General features: G+C 36.1%; 1 protein-coding gene across 1 annotated transcript in view; it reads left to right on the top strand.

Moving 5' to 3' along the window:
* The window catches only part of LOC134390234 (complement receptor type 1-like), a 59775-nt gene that overhangs the window by 13370 nt on the left and 23606 nt on the right, over positions 1-22799 (top strand). Inside the window, exons 2-4 of the mRNA XM_063113455.1 lie at positions 148-327; positions 1081-1180; positions 17529-17614. Of these exons, the coding sequence (XP_062969525.1) occupies positions 148-327; positions 1081-1180; positions 17529-17614 (366 nt within the window). The remainder of the gene's footprint in view (positions 1-147; positions 328-1080; positions 1181-17528; positions 17615-22799) is intronic.

Raw genomic sequence — 22799 nt, 5'->3', positions numbered from 1 at the left:
GTACCTACTAAAGGAGTTGATCCTTTTGCTATTATCGGAGTGTTCTCTTACTATTTTGACCACACCTGTGAAGTATATTGGTGAGAAACAGAAAGTGAGTAGAGGTTTCTCTGTTAACTGTGACGTTGCTGTGCTCTGTATCTCCAGGTCAATGCAAGGCCCCTGAAATGTTTTCATTTGCCAAGCCTGTTAACCCATCTGATAAGTCCGAGTTTCCCATTGGGACATCTTTGAAGTATGAATGCCGCCCAGGTTACAGAGGCAAACCATTCTTTATCACCTGCCAAGAAAACTCGATCTGGACAAACACTGAAGACAAGTGTAGACGTAAGTAACTCTGGACTGGAGACTCTTATGTGTCAGTCAAAGATCTGTAAGATCTGATTCAATTTGTTCAAATTCTGGAACTAAGAAATGTATGACAATAAGTTTGCCACAGATACAGTACATGTGAGAGTTATTCTTGTAGGTGATATATTCTTCTTTGAGTTCCTGGAATCTTCATTACAAGTTCATTGCATGAGAAATGACCATCACAAGAAATGACTGAACAAAAATACCAATTCTCTTGGGGTTTGCAATTTTTATGACTAAAATTAAGTAATGGATGGCTCAGGACAGGAAAAAGAAGTATATTGAGTAACTAGGAGATGAGAAATCCCAGGCTTTGAGACCTTTATATCATACTGGTTGAATTAGAGAGTATAACATTTTGGTAATAAATAAAGTTTACATTTTTCTTGGAGGCAAAATGTGGGGATGAGACAGATCAGGAGGGAAAGGTTTTTTGAAAGTGAAAGTTTTAACTGCTACAGAGGTTTCCCTGACATATCCAGTCTGTAAAGACTGGTATAGGTGCCTACTTCTTCAAATTTGCAGACACCAACAGCACTGTTATTATAGTAAGTGGCTGATCCTGAGGCACTCTGGTAAATTTCCTCAAAGTAAATTTCCCAAATCTGTAGAACTATCAAAACTATGTGCTCTTTAGTAAGCTACAGGCAGCTTGGGATCTTATGTACTAAAAAACATCCAGATACTCTACCTGGCTCCAAAATTCTGGGTTTTTTTTCCCCATAGGTAAATCATGTAGTAATCCTGCAGAGCCTATAAATGGCCTGGTGCACGTAGACACAAACGTCCAGTTTGGATCAAGAATTAATTATACCTGTAATAAAGGGTAAGTTGACAGCAACATTTCTTGGTTTGAGAGTGTGAGATCAGCAATACTACCTCCTAGTCAAATCTCACAAAGGGCCTGACTGGTTTTAAAGGCTTAAACTGAGGGGTTTAACTCCTGATCGAAATGAACAGAGGTACGATAAGATTAGGGGAATTAAGATTCTTGCATTCATCAGGTGGGAAGGAAGAAAATGGGAGAGGACATAGTCAAAGCTCACAAACAACCCTAAACCAGGGTAGACAGTGCAGAAGAAAGAGAGGGCCCTGGAGGAGTTTGTGTGAGAGAACAAATCTTAACAGTAACAACACTATTGGTTTACTAGGGCTGCTGTAACAAAGTACTGCAAACTGGGTGGCTTAAAACTACAGAAGTTTACTCTCTCACAATTCTGGAAACTATAAGTTCAAAATCAAGGTGTTGGCAGGACCAGGCTTCCTCCAAATCCTCGAGGGGAGGATCCGTCCTTTTCTCTTCGAGTGTCTAGTTGCAGGACTTCCTTGGTATGCAGCAACATAACTCCAATTTCTGTCTCTGTCTTCACATGGCCATCTTCCCTCTGTGTATGTGTCTTCGCATAGCTTCTCCTCTCTGTGCATGTCTATGTCCAAAGTTCTCACTTTTTATAAGGACAACAGCCACCGGATCAAAGCCCAAGCTTATGACCTCATCTGAACTTGATCAGATCCACAAAGACTCTACTTCCAAATAAAGTCACATTGATAGGGACTGGTGGTTAAGACTTCAGAATACCTTTTGGGGGGAACACAATTCAATCCATAACAGAGCCCTCTTTGAAAATGTCAAGCATAAAGTGCTACAGAGCAGTGGTCCCACTGTTGGTGCTTACCTTCGCTCAGCACACAGTGGAGGGCCTGCCTCAACCTCTCTCCTAATGTGAGCAGCTAAGCCAGTTAGAGAATTGTGCTGCCACATAGACAATCAAATAAAAGTTGGTAAATTGAATGTCAGAAAACTTAAAAACTAAGTGCTTCAAAAGAAACTATCAAGAAAGTGCAACCCAGAGAATAGGAGAAATTATTTGCAAATTATGGATCTTATAAGGATCTCATATCCATAATATATAAAGAGCTGTTACAACTCAACAATAAAAAGATAAATAAATCAATTTAAAAATGGGTGAAGGATTGAATAGACATTTTCTCAAAGAAGATATACAAATGTGACACATGGCAGAGAGTAATGTCACCAAGATGGCAGAATAGATTATCTCAGTGATGCTCCCCTCGCAGCAAGAGATCAATTTACAACCATTAAAACCAATTTACAACCATTAAAAGTAATCTTGTAATCACTGCAACTTGGAGTAAGAGTCAGAGAGACCTGCTGAGTTATGAATGTGTGGAAACCAGCAGCAAGCTGGAGGAGGGACGACCCTGATCATACCCAGCCCCAGCCATTGCCTAGGCCAGCATTGCATAGCACATGGAGCAGCTACCTGGAGATGGCAAAGCTGCAGCAGCACCCTTTGCATGGAGCTACTTGGAGTCTGGAGAGGTAAAGGGTGACATGAAAAAAGAAAAAAGGAAGAGAAGAAAAAGTAAATCATATCAGAGTGCATTATCCAATTTCACACACCAGAAAAAGTTGCTTGTGAGCTTCCCTGGTACTTGCATAGGAGGGAAGGGCTGCAGCCTAGGAGAGAAGGGATTCACCCAGAAGTCAGGGGCTCATGTGGGGCTAATCCCACAGGAAGTGTTTGCAGTCCTAGAGATGGGCAGCTGATCCACCAGGGGTGCATTCGGGAGCAGCAAAGGCATCTGGTCTACCTTCCAATTGATGTGGGTGCCACACAGTGGAGGCCAGTCAGTGTGATAAAACCGCAGGGGGTAAAGTTTGTGAGAAAGACTCAGTTCCAGGCTGGAACGTCCACACAGCCCAGTTGCATGAGATGGAAGTGACTAGAAGACTGATGATTAAAATCCAGCCTGCACAAAGTTTTTCCCAGTCTGAGAAACAAGTTAGGCAGCAATTTAGCTCAGGCACAAAGTTTGAGTTCCAGTCCCTGAAGGAAGTCCCTCCAATATGAGGATTAACCACAGGAGAGCAAATTAGTTCCAAGGCAGTGCTTAAGTGGTGGTAGTTACCATTAATCCATTATAGGACAGGTAAAAAGCACAGACCAGAGACAAAGTTCTGATATTGAGCAGTAAAGGTCTAACATCACCAAAGAGCACCTGTAAAATCTGCAAGAGGTAGCCATCTTCTCAAATTCACAGGAATTAACATAAAGACACACATCAAGAAGAAACAGAGAAATATGATACCACCAAAGGAAACCAACAAAGCACAAGCAATGGACCCAGAAGAACAGTGGATTTATGAAGTGTCTGACAGAGAATTCACAGTATCATCTGCAAGGTGTTCAAGGACTCAGAAGAAAATACAGACAGAAAATTAACTGATATTTGGAAGATAATCCAGGAACAGAACAAGAAACTTGAGAAAGAAATAGAATCAATTAAAAAAATAGAAATTCTAGAAATAAAGAACATCTGAACTGAAAACTTCAATGGAAAACTCCAATAGCAGATTTCAAAAGAGGAAAGAATCAGTGAGCTCAAAGACAGAACACATGAAATTATCCAATCAGAGGAAAGAAAAGAAAAAAGAATAAGAAAAAATGAAACAGAATTTTAGCAATTGTGGGTCTTCTTCAATCAAAATAAACTTTGTGTAATTGGTGTACCTGAAGGAGATGAAAAAGGAAGAGACCTAGAAAACATATTTAAGGAAATAATGACTGAAATTTCCTAAGTATGTAGAAAATGACAACATCCAGGTACAGAAAACTCAGAGGTCACTAATCAAATTCAATTTTTTAAAAAACACTCCAAAGCATAATAAAATTATCAAAAACCCAAAACAAAGAAAGGATACTGAAAGCAGGAAAAGAAAAGAAACACATAACATTCAATGGAACCCCAATACTGTTTTCAACAAATTTCTCAGTAGAAACCCCACAAGCCAGGAGACAGCAAGATGATATATTCAAAGTGCTGAAGGAAAAAGACCATCAACCAAGAATTCTATATCCAGCAAAACTAACCTTCAAATATGAGGGCGAAATGAAGTCTTTCCCAGACAAACAAAAGCTAAGGGAATCCATTAATACTAGAACTGCTTAACAAGAAATGTTCTTCAAGCTGAAAGAAGACAGTGCTATAGTGTAACAAGAAACATTTGAAGGTACAAAACTCACTAGTAAAGTAAGTACACAATCTCACAATACTCCAATGTTGTAAGGGTGGTGAATAAACCACTTACATTCTTACTGTGACGATTAAAGGACAAACCCAACAAGATAATAACAAAGTCAACAACTGTATAAGAGATAGATATAACTTGAAATGACAAAATGTCAAAAAGTGGGAGGGATAATGTCAAAGCATGGAGTTGACTTTGTTTTGTTGTTGTTGTTGTTGTTTTATTGTTTTTCCTTTTTCTTAGTGATCAAAGTTCAGTTAAGATATTATTAGTTTAAAATAATCTGTTATAACTATACATGTTTTTATCTAAGCCTCAAGGCAACCATAATACAAAAGCCTATAATAGACACACTAAAAATAAACAGCAAGAAATCCAAATATACTACTAAAGAAAACCATTAATCACAAAGGAAGACAGTGAGACCAGAAAAAAGGAGAAAAGGATCTACAAAACAACCAGAAAAAGAAAGAATAGTTCCTCATAGAACTAAAAATTGAACTACCTTATGAGCCAGCAATCCCACTACTGGACTTATACCCAAAGGAAATTAAATTAATATATCAGAAAGACACCTGCACTCCTATATTCATCACAACATTATTCACCATAGCCAAGAGACGGAATCAACCTAAATGCCAATCAATAGATGAATGGATTAAAAAATCCAAAAAAACTGTGGTATATATACACAATGGAATGCTATTCAGCTATATATTTTAAGAATGAAATCTTGTCATTTTTATCAACATGGATGGAACTGAAGACCATTGTGTCAAGTGAAGTAAGCGGCACAGACAAATAGTACATGATCTCACTCATATGTGGAATCTAAATAAAAAGAAAGAAAGAAAGAGAAAAGTGGTTCTCACATAGAAATAGAAAGAAGAAAAATTGTTACTAGAGGCTGGGAGGGAAGAGGGAGAAGGGGAGAGCGGAAGTGATGGATTGAAAGATACAAAGCTATGCTCTCTACCCTAAGTAAATCAATGTACCTTATGAGCATATAAGCATGTTTTGAAACAATGCACTGTACCCCACAAATATGAAGAAATACACATTAAAATTAAAAAGAGAAAAATATATAAATGGCTACTAAGCATCTAAAAATATGCTAAACATCACTAGAAAATATAAGAATTCAAATTAAAACCACAATGAGATACCACCTCACACCCACTAAGATACCTAAAATCTAAAAGACAGAAATAGCAAGTTTTAAGAACATGAAGAATTGGGACACTCATACATTGCTGGCTCACCCATCTGCTGAACTAAGTACCAGGCCAGCCTGCCAAAGAACTGTAGCAGCAAGCCCACCCATGGACCCTACCAGATAGCCTGCCCAGAATCTCTGGACCAGCTGAATGGTGAAGGGCTTTTCTTCACAAATCTAGTCTGTCAAGATGTGTATAGGTTCCTCCTTCTTAAAATGGGCTGACACCAATGTGTGGCCACAAGGATCACAAATAATCAGGGAAACGTGACACCACCAAAGAAAGACAACAGAGTGTCTGTAACTGTGCTTAAAGAAACAGAGCTCTATGAACTGCTTGACAAAGAATTCTAAATTATCATCTTAAAGAAGGTCAGAGAGCTACAAGAGAACACAGCTAGACAACAACTAAACCAGGAACACAATACATAAACAAAATGAGAAGCTCAACAAATAGATAGAAATCTAAAATAGAATAAAACAAATTCTAGAGCTAAAGAATACAATGACTGAACTGGAAAATTTCATAGAGAGCTTCAACAGCGGACTTATCAAACAGAAGAAGGAATTAGTGAGCTCATAGGCAGGTTTTGAGATTACCAAGCCAGAATAACAAAGAGAAAAAAAGAGTGAAGAAAGTATATGGGAATTATTGGACACCATTAAGAAAACTGATATATACATTATGAGAGTCTCAGAAGGAGCATAGAAAGAGAGAGGGGTAGAAAGCTTATTCAAAGACATGGCAACAGAAAACTTCCCAAATCTGGACAGGGAACTTACCATCCAAATACATCAATCCACAAGAACCTCAAATAGACTAAGTATAGAGAGATCTTCACTAAGACTCATTATAATCTAATTTTCATAGTCAAAGACAATTTTGAAAGCAGCAAGACAAAAGCAATCGTCACATTCAAGGGAACCTTCAGAAGACTATCAGTGGTTTTCTCAGCAGAAAACTTGCAGCCTGTAGAGAGGGCGATGATATATTCAAAGTACTGAAAGAGAAAAACTCCCAACCAAGAATACTATAACCAGCAAGACTGTTCTTCAGAAATGAAGAAAAGATAAGAACTTTCCCAGATAAATAAAAACTGTGGGAGTTAATCCCCACTAGGCCTGCATTATAAGAAATGCTAATGGTAGTTCTTCTAGTTGAAATGAAAGAATGCTAATTAACAACATAAAAACATACAAAAGTATAAAACTCACTGTAAAGGTAAGAATATACTTAAATTCTTTGTCTAATATTGTAATGATAGTACGTAAGTCACATTTAACTTCAGTATAAATGTTAAAAGACAAAAGTATTAAAAATAACTATAACTACAGTAATTTGTTAATGCATACACAACATATAAAAGATGTAAATTGTGAAAAAAAAGCATTTTAGTATATAAAAAAATACATCACTAATCATAACCCCCACCCCCAAAGAGATGTAAATTGTGACATCAATAACATGAAATGCAGGGGGAGGAAAAGCTAACATAGAGTTTTGTATGCAGTAAAAGTTAAGTTGTTATCAGGTTAAAATAGACTAATATAAGATGTTTTACATAAGTCTCATGGTAACCACACACACACACAGACACACATAAAAAAATACTGTAGTAGATACACAAAAGATAAAGAGAAAGGAATCAAAGTATACTGTTATAAACAAATAATCTAATCACAAGAGAAGACAGCAAAAGAGAAAAAATGGAACAGAGGAATTACAAAACAATTAACAAAATATCAGTATTAAGCCCTTGCCTATCAGTAATTATTTTAAATATAAATGAATTATATTCTCCAATCAAAAGACATAAAGTGGTTGAATAGATTTAGAAAACAATATTCAACTATATTCTGCCTACAAAAGAATCACTTTAGCTTTAGGAACACACATAGTCTGAAAACAAAGAGATGAAAAATGATATTCCAAGAAAATGTGAACCAAAATAAAACAGGAGTGGCTATACTTATAGCAGACTAAATTTCATTTGTGTAAAAAATTGTCACAAGAGAAAAAGGAAATCATTATATCATGATGAAGTGGCCAATTCATCAAGAGGATATAATAATGTAAACACATATACACCCCACCTCTGAGCACCTAAGTATTTAAAGCAAATATTAGCAGAAGTAAAGGTAGAAATAGACAGCAATAAAATAATAGTAGGTGACATCATACCCCGCTTTCAACAATGGATAGATCATCTAGGCATAAAATCAATAAGAAAACAGCAGTCTTGAACAACACTATAGAGCAAATGGACCTAACAAATACAAGCAGAACATTCCATCTAACAGCAGAAGAATACATATTCTTTACACGTGCACATGGGCAATTCTCTAGGATAACTCATATGTTAGGCCCAAATTCTTCTTAACAAATTCACAAAGATTGAAATCTGATATCACATATCTTTCCCAAACACAATGGTGTGAGACTAGAAATCAATAACAGGGGAAAAATTGGAAATTTCACAACATTGTGGAAATTAAACAGCATACTCCTAGCAACCAATGGGTCAAAGAAGAAATCAAAAGGAAAATCACAAAAATCTTAAGACAAATAAAAATAAAAACACAACATACCAAAATTTATGAGATGCAGCAAAAGCAGTTTGAAGAAGGAAGTTTCTAGCAATACATGCTTACATTAAGAAAGATAAAATGTCTCAAATTAACAACCTAACTTTACATCTAAAGGAACTAGAAAAAGAATAACAAATTAAGTTCAAAGTCAGCAAAAGAAATGAAATAATAAATATCAGAACAGAAATAAATGAAATAGAGACTAGCAAAATGATAGAAAAGATCAATGAAACTAAGAGTTTGTTTTTTTTAAGGTAACCAAAATTAACAAACATTTTGCTAGAATAAGAAAAAAGAGAGCTCAAATAAATAGAATTATAAACAAGAGGAGACATTAAATCTGATATCACAAAAATACAAAAGATCATAACAGACTACTATGAACAATTACACACCAACAAATTGGATAACTTTGAAGAAATGGATAAATTTCTAGAAACATATAACCTACAAAGACTTAATCATGAAAAAATATAAAATCTGAACAGATCTGTAATTAGTAAGGAGATTTAATCAGCAATCAAAAAACTTTCAGTAAAGAAAAGCCCAGAACCTGGTGGCATCACTGGTGAATTCTACCAAAAACTTATAGAAGAATTAAAACAAATCTTTCTCAAATTCTTCCAAAAAACTGAAGAGGAAGATACACTTAAACTCATTTTATAAGACCAGCATTACCCTGACACCAAACCCAGATGAGGACACCAAAAGAAAATTTCAGCCCAGTATTACTGGTGAGCATATATGGAAAGATCCTCTATAAATTACTAGCAAACTGAATTTAACAGCACATCAGTAGGATCATACACCACTATCTAGTAGAATTTATTCCTGGGATGCAAGTAATGTTCATCACGTGCAAATCAATAAAAGTAATACACCACATTAACAGAATAAAGAATAAAAATCATATGAGCATCTTAGTAGGTACAGAAATAGCATTTGACAAAATTCAATGTGTTTTCATGATAAAAACTCTCAACAAATTAGACATTGAGGGAATGTACGTCAACCTAATAGGGGCTGTTATTAGTCCATTTTCATGTTGCTATAATAGAAATACCTGAGACTGGGTAATTTACAAAGAACAGAGGTTTATTTGGCTTACAATTCTGGGACAGCTGCATCTGGCACAGGCCTCAGGCTGCTTCTACTCATGGTGGAAAGTGATGGGCAGCCGGCAGGTATGAGCAGATCACGTGGTGAGAGGAAGCAAGAGAAAGAGAGGAGGTGCCAGGGTCTTTTAAACAACCATCTCTCATGGGAACTAATAGAGCGAGAACTCACTCAATACCACTCCTCCCCCAGGGAGAGCATTAATCCATTTATGAGGGATCCGCCCCCATGACTCAATCAGTTTCCAACACTGCCACATTGGAGATCAGATTGCCACATGAGTCTTGGGGGAACAATAACATCCAAACTCTATCATTCTGCCCCCAGCCTCCCAAAACTCATGTCTCTCTGACATACAAAATACAGTCATTCCATCCCAACAGTTGCCAAAGTCTTAGCTTGTTCCAGCACCAACTTTAAAGTCCAAGGTCTCATATGAGACCACAGGCAAAACTCCTTCCAGCTGTGAATCTGTAAAAATAAAACTTCCAATGGTGGAACCGACATTGGGTACACATTCCCATTCCAAAAAGGAGGAATAGACCAGAAGAAAGAAACAGGCCTCAAACAAGTCTAAAACCCAGCAGGGCAGACATTAAATCTTAAAGCTCCAAAATGTTTTAGTCCGTTTGTGTTGCTAAAACAGAAACACCTGAGACTAGATACTTTATAAAGCAGAGAGGTTTATTTGGCTTATGATTCTGGGACAGCTGCATCTGGCATGGGCCTCAGGCTGCTTCTACTCATGGTGGAAAGTGGCAGGCAGCAGCAGGTACAAGCAGATCACATGGTGAGAGGAAGCAAGAGAGGGGCGGGGGAGGTGCCAGGGTCTTTTATGCAATCAGCTCTCATGGGAACTAAATGAGGAGAACTCATTCAGTACCCCTCCTCACCCAGGGAAAGCATTAATCCATTCATGAGGGATCCACCCCCATGATTCAAACAACTTCTAGCACTGCCACATTGGGGTTCAGATTTCCACATGAGTTTTGGTGGAGACAACACATCCAAACTCTATCAATAACCTGTTTTGACTGCAAGTCCTGCATCCTGAGCACAATGGGGCATCTGGTCCCCCAAAGCCTCAGGCAGCCTCATCCCCACAGCTCTGCTGGGTGCAGCCCACTGGGCTATGCTGGTGCCTGTGGCTTTTCCAGGATGGCTTTGCACATTGCCAGTGTCCCTACAATTCTTGGGTCCTGGTGGCAGCCCCTCTGCCTTGGCTCTACTAGACATTTCCATGGTGGGTGCTCTTTTGTGGGGACTCCATCCCCACTTTCCTGCTCTGCCTTGCTCTAGTAGATGGCCTCTGCAGTGGCTCTGCCCCTGAGGCAGGTCTCTGCCTGAGCCTCCAGGCTTTTGCATACATCTTCTGAAATCTGGGTGGAGGCTGCCATGCTTCCACTGCTCTTATGTTCTGTCAGCCTGAAGACAACACCAAGTGGATGCCACCAAGGTTTCCAGCTTGTCCTGTCCAAAGCTGCCACATGAACAACACTTGGGGCTACCTGAGGCAGGGCTGCTTCAGGCAGAGCTTCTTGGATGCAGGGAACAGGTTTCTGAGGGCAGCAGCATCCCAGATCTATCCTCCAGAACAACTCAGTCCCCCAGGCCTCTGGGCTTGTAATGGGAGGGGTGCCCTTACAGACTTCTGAAAAGCTTTCAGGGCCTTTCTCCCATTGTCTTGGCTATTAGCATCTGGCTGCCTTATCGCCAAGCTAGTGTCTTTAGCCAGGAGTGCATCTGTTGCACCCTTGCATTTTTGTCCTAAAAGTGTTCTCTCATTCTCTATCACATGCCTAGGCTTAAAATTTTCCAAATCTTTATGCTCTTCTTTCCTTTTAAATTCTGGCTTTACATCAAGCCTTTTCTGCCATAACTCAGCCTAGGATGTTGCAAGTAGCCATGCAGCTTCCTTAATGCTTTGCTACTTGGAAATTTCTTCTGCCAAACATTCTGGTTCACAACCCTTAAGTCCCATCTTCTACAAAGTCCTAGGGCATGGACATAATGCAACCAAGTTCCTTGCTATGGGGTAGCAAAGGTGATATTTTGTCCAATTCCCAATAAGTTCTTCATTTCTGTCCGAGATCTCATCATCAGCATGTCCTTTACTTTCCACATTTCTATCAGCATTCTGGTCACAACCATTTAACCAATTCCTAAAATGTTCCAAACTTTCCCTCATCATTTTGTCTTCTGAGTCCTCCAAACTACTCCAACCTTTGCCCATTACTCAGTTCCAAAGCCTCTTCCACATCTTCAGGTATCTATATAGCAACACTCCACTCCTCGGTACCAATTTTCTATTTTAGTCCATTTTTGTATTACTATAACAGAACACCTGAGACTGGGTAATTTATAAAGAGCAGAGGTTTATTTGGCTTATGATTCTTGGACAGCTGCATCTGGTGCAGGCCCCAGAATGCTTCTACTTGTGGCGGAAAGCAGCAGGCAGTAGGCAGGTACAAGCAGATCACATGGCTTTACATCAAGGGGAAGCAAGAGAGACAGAGGGGAGATGCCAGGGTCTTTTAAACAGCCAGCTCTCACAGGAACTAATAGAGTGAGAACTCACTCACTACCCCCAACCTCCAGGGAGAGCATTGATCCATTCATGAGGGATCTGCCCCCATGATTCAAACAGCTCCCAACACTGTCATTTTGGGGATCAGATTTCCACATGAGTTTTTGGGGAACAATAGCTCCAAACTCTACCAGGGCCATATGTGACAAGACCGTGGCTAACATTGTACTTAATGAGGAAAAGATGAAAGTTTTTCCTCTCAGATTACGAACACAGCAATGATGCCCACTTTTATCACTTCTATTCAATATAGTACTGGAAGTTCTAGCCAAAGCAATTAGGCAAGAAAACTAAAAGCCATTCAAATTGGAAAGGAAGAATTAAAATTGTCTTTCTGTAGATGATGTGATTTTATATACGTAAAATCCTAAAGACTTCCCCCCCAAAACTGTTAGAACTAATAAATATATTCTGTAATATAGCAGAATTCAAAATCAACATATACAAATTAGTACCATTTCTATACACTAACAATGAATTAAATCAAGAAAACAATCCCATTTACAATAGCATACACACACCAAAAAAATAAATTTAATCAAAGAGGTAAAAGATCTATACCTTAGAAACTATAAAACATCAATGAAAGAAATTGAAGAAGACACAAATATATGAAAATATATACTGTGGGCCTGGATTAGAAGAATTAATATTATTAAAATATTCATACTACCCAAAGCAATCTATAGATTCAACTGAATCCACATCAAAATCTCAATGACATTTTTTACAGAAATAGAAAAAATAATCCTAAAATTCATATGGAATGACAAGACCCCCAAGTAGTCAAAGAAATCTTGAGAAAAAGAACAAAGCTGGAGCCATCATGCTACCTGATTTCAAAATATACTAAAAAACTGCAATAATTAAAACCACATGGTATTGACATAAAAACAGACATATAAACCAATGGAACAGAATAGAGAGCCCAGAAATAAATTCACACATTTGTAGTCAATTGATCTTCAACTAAGGTGCCAAGAACACTCAATGGGGAAAGAATAGTCTCTTCAATAAAAGGTGTTGACAAAACTGAATACCCACATGTAGAAGAATGAAATTGGACCCTTACCTCATACCATACACAAAAATCAACTCAAATAGCTTAAAAAACTTGAACATAAGGCCTGAAAATGTAAAACTACTAGAAGAAAACCTAGGAGAAAAGTTTCCTGACATTGGTCCGGATAATGATATTTTGGATATGACCCCAAAAGCACAGACAACAAAAGCAAAAACAGACTAATGGCACTTCATCAAACTAAAAAGCTTTTGCATAGCAAAGGAAACAATCAACAGAGTGAAGAGACCACCTAGGGAATGGGAGAAAATATTTGCAAACCACACATATGATAAGGGGTTAATATCCAAAATATATAAGAAACTTAAACAGCTCAATAGCAAGGAAATAAATAACCCAATTTAAAAATGGGGAGGTTTGAATTTAAAAAATCTCAAAAGAAGACATACAAATTACCAACAGACATATAAAAATGCTTAACATCATTAATCATCAGGGAAATGCAAATTAAAACCACAGTGAGACATCACCTCACACCTGTTAGAATGGTTATTATGAAAAAGACCTAAAAACCCCACAAATGCTGGCAAGGATGCGGAGAAAAGGGAACTCTCTTGCATTATTGGTAAGAATGTAAATTCTTACAGAAAATATGGAAAACAGTATGGGACTTCCTTACAAAATTAAAAATAGAACTATCATCTGATACAGCAATACATTTCAGGGTATATATCCAAAGGAAATGTAATCGCTATGTCAAAGATATTTGCACTCCTATGTTCATTGCAGCATTACTCACAATAGCCAAGATATGGAATCAACCTAAGTGTCCACTGATGGGTGAAACATTTAAAAATGTGATATCTACATCTATATCTATATAAAGTATTCCATTGTGTTTATATATTAAATATTAAATCAATGTTTAAAAATCAATTGCATTTTCATGCACAATGGAATAGTATTCAGCCTTTAAAAAGAAGGAAATCCTGTCATTTGTGACAATGTGGATGAACCTGGAGGATATAAGCCAGGCACAGAAAGACAAGCACTGCATGATCTTACTTATGCGTGGAATCTAAGAAACTTGTACTCCTAGAAGTAGGGTAGAACAGGGGTTGCCAGGGGCTGGGGTGGGGGTGGGGAGGCGGGAGAAGGTGAGATATTGTTCAAAGGGTACAAAGTTTCAGTCAGGTTGAGTAAATTATGGTGATCTATTATACAGCATGGTAACTATAGTTAATATATTATATATACTGTACTTGAATATTGCAAAGAGAATAGATTTTAAATGTTCTTATCGCAAAAAAAAAGTATGTGAGGAAGTTGATCTATTAACTAACTTGATTTAATCATTTCTCAATGTATACATATTCCAAAACATCACATTTTGCACTGTAAATACTGTATATACAATTTTTATTTGTCAATTCAAAAAATTTAAAAATAAATAATTTTTTAAAAGACATATACCTAAGAGGAATACAATTATAATATGAAAATTTTTTTAAAAATTTGTATATTGCCTCTACTAAATGCAAAGCAGTAGCTTTGAATACTGGGGTTATTCACTTATATATTTCTTTAATAAAGAATCATAATAGCTTAAAAAATGAAAGGTACATCCATACAATGGAATATTATTCCACCGTAAAAAGGAATGAAGTACTGATGCTTCCTGCAACATGAATGAATCTTGAAAATATCAAGCTAAGTGAAAGAAGCCAGGCACTAAAGTTCACACATTGTGTAATTCCATTTATATGAAATGTTCAAAATAAGCAAATTTATAAAGAGAGAAAGTAGATGGTTGTAAGGGGCTGGGGGGCAGGGGAATAAGCGACTGCTAAAGGGTAATGATTTTCTTGGGGGGACATAAAAAGGTCCTGGAATTAGATAACAGTGATGATTGCACAACTTTGTAAATATACAAACCCACTAAATTATACAATTTACAAGAAGGATTTTATGGTGTTTGAACTATATTTCAATAAAAACTTTTTAAATGTGTCACAAAACAATGCTTACTCTTAGTACATGAAACAAATTCATATTTTTCATTCTATTGTATTCTACTTTTTATACTATTCACAATCTTCTGTGTTGATTCATGACTCACAATGTCGACTTCCCGACGCCTATTGTACTTCCATACAAATTTTGAATGGGAATATATTAAACCCTAGTATCAATTTTCAGAGGATTTATAGCATGTACTTAGTCTTTCAAACCATGAACGATCTATTGATTTTGGTCTTCTTGCATGACTCTCAATAGAAGTAGATAATTTTCTTCATAGAAGTCTGGAATATCTTTTAATATATTCATTTTTAGGTACTCAATATTTTTATGCTATTGTACTGGTATTGTTTTTTAAATTTTATTTTCTGTTTCTGTTATATAGAAATGCAAGTGACTTTTAAATATTGATTTAATATACAGAAATGTGACAAAATTCCTTTATGAATTGTGATATTTTTGCTATAGATTCTTCTGTATTTTCCATGAGTATAGTCATAAATTCAAATAAGGGTGATTTTGTTTATTTCTTTCCAAACCTTATTTCTTTTATTTCTTTTTCTCACCTTGCTATCCTGGCTCGGATCTCCGCTATAATGTTATTGTGACAGTGGGCAATTTGTCTTATTCCCAATCCCAAGGGAAAAACTTTCAATGATTCAACATGAAATATATTTTCTGTAGAATTTTTCTATGTATCTTTTTATTGGGTTCTATTCATAATTTGCTAAAGTTTTTATCATGAGTGTATTTTAAATGTTACTAACAGTATTTTCTACATCTTTAGAGATGATAATATAATTTTTCTCCTTTACTCAGTTAATGTGGTGAATTACATTAATAAAGCAAATATTAAATTTGTGAAAAAAAACAACTCCGTTTAGAAGTATAATAAATATTTTTTTATATACTGCTAAATTTGTTTTATAATATTTTGTTTTAGATATTTTTCTTTTATATCTATGAGTGCAATGAGACTAATAATTTTCCCTTTTTATACTGTTCTTCTCCGGCTTTGGAATAAATTAATCCTTATCGATCAGGCTGTGTTCCTTTTCTTTTATATTCTGGAAGTGTTTGTGTAAGACTGAAATCATTTGTTCCTTGCAAGTTTTGTCGACTACATACATAAAACCATCTTGATTACTATTTTTCTTTCTGAAAAAAAATTTTAATAGCTTATATATTTGATGTTTTTAAAATGATTAAGGCTTTTTCCTTCTTAAACAAATTCAGATAAACATTATCTTTCTAAAAATTCTTCCATCTAAATTTTCAAATTTATTATTATGTAGGTGTTTTTCTGTAACATCTATTGTTAAGATCCTTTTTTCATCTTTGGTATCATATCTTTGAGCCTTGTCTTTTGTTCAGTATTCATCATGTCAGAAATTTGTCAATTGTGGAACCTCTTCAGCTTTTTTAATCTCCTCTATCATATGTTTGTTTTCTGTTGTATTCATTTCTGCTGATTATTTTCATTCATCTGCTTTTTTGAGGTTCTAGTCTCATGTACTTTTTCTAATTTATTTCCTCAATTTTTGGCTTTTCATATTGTTTAGTATAAATATGTAAGGCTATAAATTTTCCTCTAAATTTCTCTCAAATTCATCCAAAAATTTTCATCCACCATGTTTCATTGCTACTTTGTTCTAAATTTTTTAAAATTTCTTGATTTCTTTTAACCCGTATATTGTTTGATTTTTAAAAATTTTTAGACAAATGAAGTTTTTTCCAATTATTTTTTGTTACTATTTTTTAAAGCTAATTGTCTTGTGGTCAGAGAATGTGTTCTCTGTGATACCCATTATTTGAAATGTGATGTGATTTTCTTTATGACACGGTCTTTTGGTTCTAGTTTGATAAAATTTATTGGTAGAAGTATTCACCCATCCATGCATTCACACATTAATACTTGTCAGGCATAAGAAATATGTATCAAGGGAATATACACTCACAAACATATGGATACACATGCTTACACATGATACTTTTTTTTTTTAATTTTATTTTGTCGATATACATTGTGGCTGATTATTGCTCCCCATCACCAAAACCTCCCTCCGTTCTCCCTCCCCCCCTCCCCCCCAACAATGTCCTTTCTGTTTGCTTGTCGTATCAACTTCAAGTAATTGTGGTTGTTATATCTTCTCCCCCCCCAGGGTTTTTTTTTTTTTTTTTGTGTGTGTGTGTGTGTGTGTGTGTGTGTGTGTGTGTGTGTGTGTGCGCGCGCACATGATACTTCTTGAGTGCACTCGAGAAACTTGTAATATCTTTAAAAAAAATGAGGCTTGTATGAAATAACTATAATTTTCCTTAGATTCATATAAAAATGTGCTATAAGTTAATAAAGAAGAGAAATCCCACCCAGTTGAGAAGGCATAAAGAAAAAAATCAAAAAGCACAAAGAAGGATGTGAAATTTGGAAACTGATAGATAGTATTTAACGAGTGGACAACATCCTTCTGCATTCTCCAAGATTGTAATCTCTGGGAATCTTGGGAAGTAGTAGTTGAAGCAGGCGGGTCACCTGTGTATTTAGAATATAACATTCCTTATTCTTTGCCTCTAGATACCGACTCATTGGTCCCTCCTTTGCTGTATGCATCATCTCAGGCAATACTGTCACTTGGGATAAGGAAGCACCTATTTGTGAGGGTGAGTTGAAACATTCCTTCCTATTACTTTTACCAACAGATTCTAATTTTCCTCTGAAATCATAATAATCTTCATCAAATTCTTTTGTTCAGCCTGTCCTTCAGATAGCTGAAGACAGCTGTAATGTCCTTAAAAATTCCTATGGTGGTTCTGGCAACAATTTTCTGAAGTTCTTCCTTATCCTGGGATGTGCCTTTTCTAAATCTAGGGTCTTAAATGCATAAAAGCCTTCAAACTTTATTTTCACTTCAATTAACTTGGAATTACATTGGTTCTACCATTCCAGTGTAATAATTATTCTGCTTGGCAAATTAATAAAGATTTTAAAAATTGGTACCCTTCTAGGCTAGTGAAGCTGTGGAGGAATCAGTACGCTCGTGTACCTGAGCATTCAACAAGCCCTCTTGAAGGCAACATGCACTGTAAGCCTCAAAAGAGGGCATATATTTTGACCCACTTCTTAGAATTTATACTTAGGAAATAAACACTGTTTTTTTCAACAGTGTTGAAAAAACTTTTTCATTGCAGAATTATTTATAATAGTAACAATGTTAAAGTAACCTGAATGTGCTGCATGTTTAAAACCGTGGTTTGGAAATAAGCTACTGAAAGGAAAGAGCTATATTAAAAATGACTGTAAAGAATTTCATAAGAGGGCCGAGCCGTGGCGCACTCGGGAGAGTGCGGCACTGGGAGTGCAGCGACGCTCCCGCCGAGGGTTCGGATCCTATATAGGAATGGCCAGTGCACTCACTGGCTGAGTGCCGGTCACGAAGAAGACAAAAAAAAAAAAAAAAGAATTTCATAAGAGGGGCCGGCCTGTGGCTCACTCGGGAGAGTGTGGTGCTGATAACACCAAGGCCACGGGTTCGGATCCTATATAGGCATGGCCGGTTGGCTCACTGGCTGAGCGTGGTGCTGACAACACCAAGCCAAGGGTTAAGATCCCCCAAACACTGGAATGTTATTAAGCCTGAAAAAATAGCATAAATACTTGATGACATATAAAGATGTATATTTCATGTGAAAAAAGAATCAAATGGCAGAACATGTATGGCAAGGTCTCATTTTATTGCAAGATAATACACCTACATCTGTATCTATATTTTTATCTCCATCTCTAATTCTGTAAACTTTTCTATATCCAAACCCTAGTAAATGGCTTTAAGTCCCCTTGAGGAAAGTTAGGTGATGGCTTACAGTATACATTTTTGGCTGTGTAGTAGGGTACTTCCGCAACAGGATCCAGTTTCCCATTCATAACTCTCTTTTGTAGTGATTCAAGTCAGACTTTTGTTTGCCAGACCTAGATCTCTTCTGTTTATACAAATCGATAACACTTTAGTCAGCTATCCATCTACTTCAGTTCTAGAGACTCCATGAGCAATTAGCCAATGGCAAAGATCTCTGCAGTCAAATCATTCTGATCTCTGTTTCAACTCTGCTATCCACATGACAACCCAGGTTGTTTCTGGCAATTGTGTGCTGCCACTTAGACTCTGCCACCCTGAGGTCCTTTCATCCCCACTGAAATCAGAAAACTCAGTTCAAAGGCAACAGTTTTCACTGCATTCCTCGCTGCAGTGGATTGAGTTATGCTCTCCTCAAAACTCACTGAAGCTTGAATTGAGTCCCCCCAAGTTTTATGTATTAGAATCTTGGCCCCCACTGTGACTGTTAAGAGGGTGGGAAATCCTATGATGGTAATTGAAACGTGGAGCCTTGAAGAGGTGATTAGATTGTAGGACCGTGCAGTAGTGACTGGATTAATGATGGTGGTCAGGGGTGTGGCTCTGAGGGCTTTAAAAGAAGAGGAAAGTCTGTCTTTCTCTCTCTCTGCTCTCTCTGCTTCCACCATCTTGCAATGTGAGACCCCTGAGTCACTGTCACCATCATCAGATGGACTTTGGACTTCCCAGCCTCAGAAACTGTAAGCAATAAATGCTTTTCTTTATAAATCACCCAGTTTCAGGTATTTTGTTATAAGCAACAGAAACGGACTAATACACTGGCCTACACTGAATTAGCCACCGCAGCATTCTTCAAGGATGCCGAAACTCCTCGCTTCACTGTATTTCACAAGGCTCTGGGTAAAAGGTCTATATCTGGATCCCTCTGCCTCTCCACGGTCCCTTGTCAATTCTAATCAAGGATGACCTTCAGCATGGAATGGCTGTTGTTTAACTTCTGCCTCTCAAATAGCATGACAATTTCTCATGATCTAACCCTAATCCAGAACCACACAGGGAAAGTAAATTTGGAAAATTTAGTTCCAATTTAGTCTGGTTGACACTGTACAAAACCACCAGATAATTACAATGTGTAATCTCTCTTCTTCCCTCCCACCCTCCCTCCCACTTTTCCTTCCTTCCTTCCTTCCTTCCTTTTTCTTTAACACAATGGCTAGAATCATGAGTATAACATTGAATATTGGTTGCGATAGAAGCCATTCTTGTCTTGTTCTCCATCTCAAAATGAAAGATTAAAACATTTCACCACTGATCTGATGTTTACTGTAGGCTTTTTGTAGATATCCATTTTCAGATTCTTATATTCTTTATTACTAAAAATTTTTGTCATTGAATCGTGTTGAAGTTTATTAAGCACTTAGGCTACACACTCTTATACTGAAGTGATCATATCTGTTTCTCTTTTATTTGGTTAATGTAATAAATTGTTTTGATTAATTTTTGAAAGGTAAACTGATTTGGAATTTCAATTTTACATTCTTGGAATAAATCAACTTGATTATAAAATTTAATCATTTTAAAATCTTGTTAAATATGCTTTTCTAATATATTTTAGATGTTCTTAGTGAGATATAACTTATGTATCATAAAAGTCAACTTTTTAGAGTATACAATTTAGTGGTTTTTAGTATATTCACAAAGTAGTGTATATGATCTGAATGTTTGTGTCCCCGCTTCCCCCCAAAAATTCACATGTTGAAATTCTCACCTCCAAAGTGATGGTATTAGGAAATGAGGCCTTTGGGGGATGATTAGGTCATGAGGGTTCTGCCCTCCTGGATGGGACTGGTTTTCTTATAAAAGAGGCCTGCATGAGCTATTTTGCCCCTTCTGCCATGTGAGGTGACGCTGAATCTGCTGGAGGCTTGATCTTGAACTTCCCAACCTCAAAAACTGTGAAAAGTAAACAATAAATTTCTGTTGTTTATAAGCTACCCAGTTTATGGTATTTTGTTATAGCACCTCAAACAGACTAAGACACTGCGCAACTAGCATCACTAACTAATCCTAGAACGCTTTCATCACCCCATTCCTAATATATTTTGGGGAGATTAGACTACAATTTTCTTTTTCATAATGTTCTTATGAGGTTTTGATATCAAATTTCTGACAGTCTCATAAAGCCAGCTGGTAGTGTTCCACATATCTGCTTTCCTGTAATGGTTTGTGTAAGATTGGTATAATTTCTTATTTAAATGTTTGAAAAAATTTACCAGTAAAGCCATATGGCCTGAGTTTACTTTATTGGAATGTCTTTTGTCTCAACCATTTTTTGTACCATGTAGACATTTTACTGAAGTATAACATATATATAGTAAAGTGCACAAATCTTGATCATGCAGTTCAATAAATTTTTTACAAAGTGAAAACACCTATTGTAAACAGCATTCAGATTAAGATATAGAACATTTCTACACCCTAGACACCTCCTTCAGACACTTTCCTAGTTATTATCTCCCTAAAGTAACCATTATTCTGATTTCTGTCACCAAATATTTGTTTTGCCTTTTCTTGAATTTTATATTAAAAGAATCAAAAAAAAAAAAAATGAAAAGTATGTATCCTTTTGTGTCTAGCTTCTGGTCAGTATTATATTTGGAAGATTTATTCATGTTGGATGTAGGATTAGTTGGATCTTTTTAATTATTGTATTGTATTTCATTGTAAGAATTTAACACAATTTGTGAATTTAGCTGTTGAAATACATACATGCATACATGCATGAAATAGATACATAGATGTATAGATACAGATATCATACGTATTTTATATATATCTATATATTGTGTATTTGTGTATGTCTATATATACCTGTAAATATTGTATATTTGTATATATCTATATACGTATAGATATTTACATATCTTAGGTGTTTCATGAATGTATGTATACCATTTTATTGATTATATTTTTATAAGTGGAATTTTTGGGTATGAACATATTCAGTTTTAGTAGATAGTGAATTCCTAGATTTTGTAAAGTGGTACACAAATTTAGACTTCCACCAGATGTATGTAAGAAGTCCAGCTACTCCATATCCTTGCCAACTTGGTATTTATCAGTTATTTAAATTTTAGCTATTCCGATGGCTCACTGTGATTTTAATTTACGTTTTCCTAATAATTTATGATGCTGAGTACCTTCTTGTATGCTTGTGAAGTGCCTGTTTAAAACTTTTCCCATTATTTACTAGGTTGTCCATGTTTTTATTGTTTTGTAGAAGTTCCTAACATATTTTCATATTTTCTAATAAGTGTAACACAAATAGTTTTTTCAGCCCATGATTTGTCTTTGTGTTTTCTTCATCATGTCTTTTAATGATGGAAGTTCTACATCTTAATAATGTGCAGTTTATGAGTCTTTTTCTTCCTAGTCACTGCTGCTTCTGTTCCATTTAAGAAATCTTTGCCTGTTATGAAGATATTTTCCCGTGCTATATTCTAGAAACTATTGTTTTATTTTTATCTTTAAGCCTGTGATTTATCTCAAATTTATTTTTATGCATGGTGTGGAGTATGGTCAAAGTTTGGCGGTTTTGTTTGTTTTTCTTAATGAACACTCAATTGACCTAATACCATTTATTAAAAAGACCATTCCTTGCATAGTGCAATGCAATAGTGTCTTGGCCGTAAGGCAGATGACCTTATATGTGGGTCTCATTCCAGACACGTTTATTTACTGGTCCACTGGTTTATTTACCACACAGTTTTAATTACTATTGCATATTAAGGCTTGATATCTGTTGGCATATATCTTCTAACTATGTGCTTCTTCAAGATTTACTTGGTAATTTTTGGCCCTTTCTGTATAAAATTTAGAATCAATTTCCACAATAAGCATCTTAATTGAATTTGTATTGAGTTTCTACTGACTCATTAGATCAATTTATGGACAATTAACAAATTTATATTTTTGAGTTTTACTTGCATGAACAT

This window comes from Cynocephalus volans, chromosome 11 (assembly GCF_027409185.1).
Source record: "Cynocephalus volans isolate mCynVol1 chromosome 11, mCynVol1.pri, whole genome shotgun sequence".
NCBI lineage: Eukaryota > Metazoa > Chordata > Mammalia > Dermoptera > Cynocephalidae > Cynocephalus > Cynocephalus volans.
This window is presented reverse-complemented; position numbering and strand designations above follow the sequence as displayed.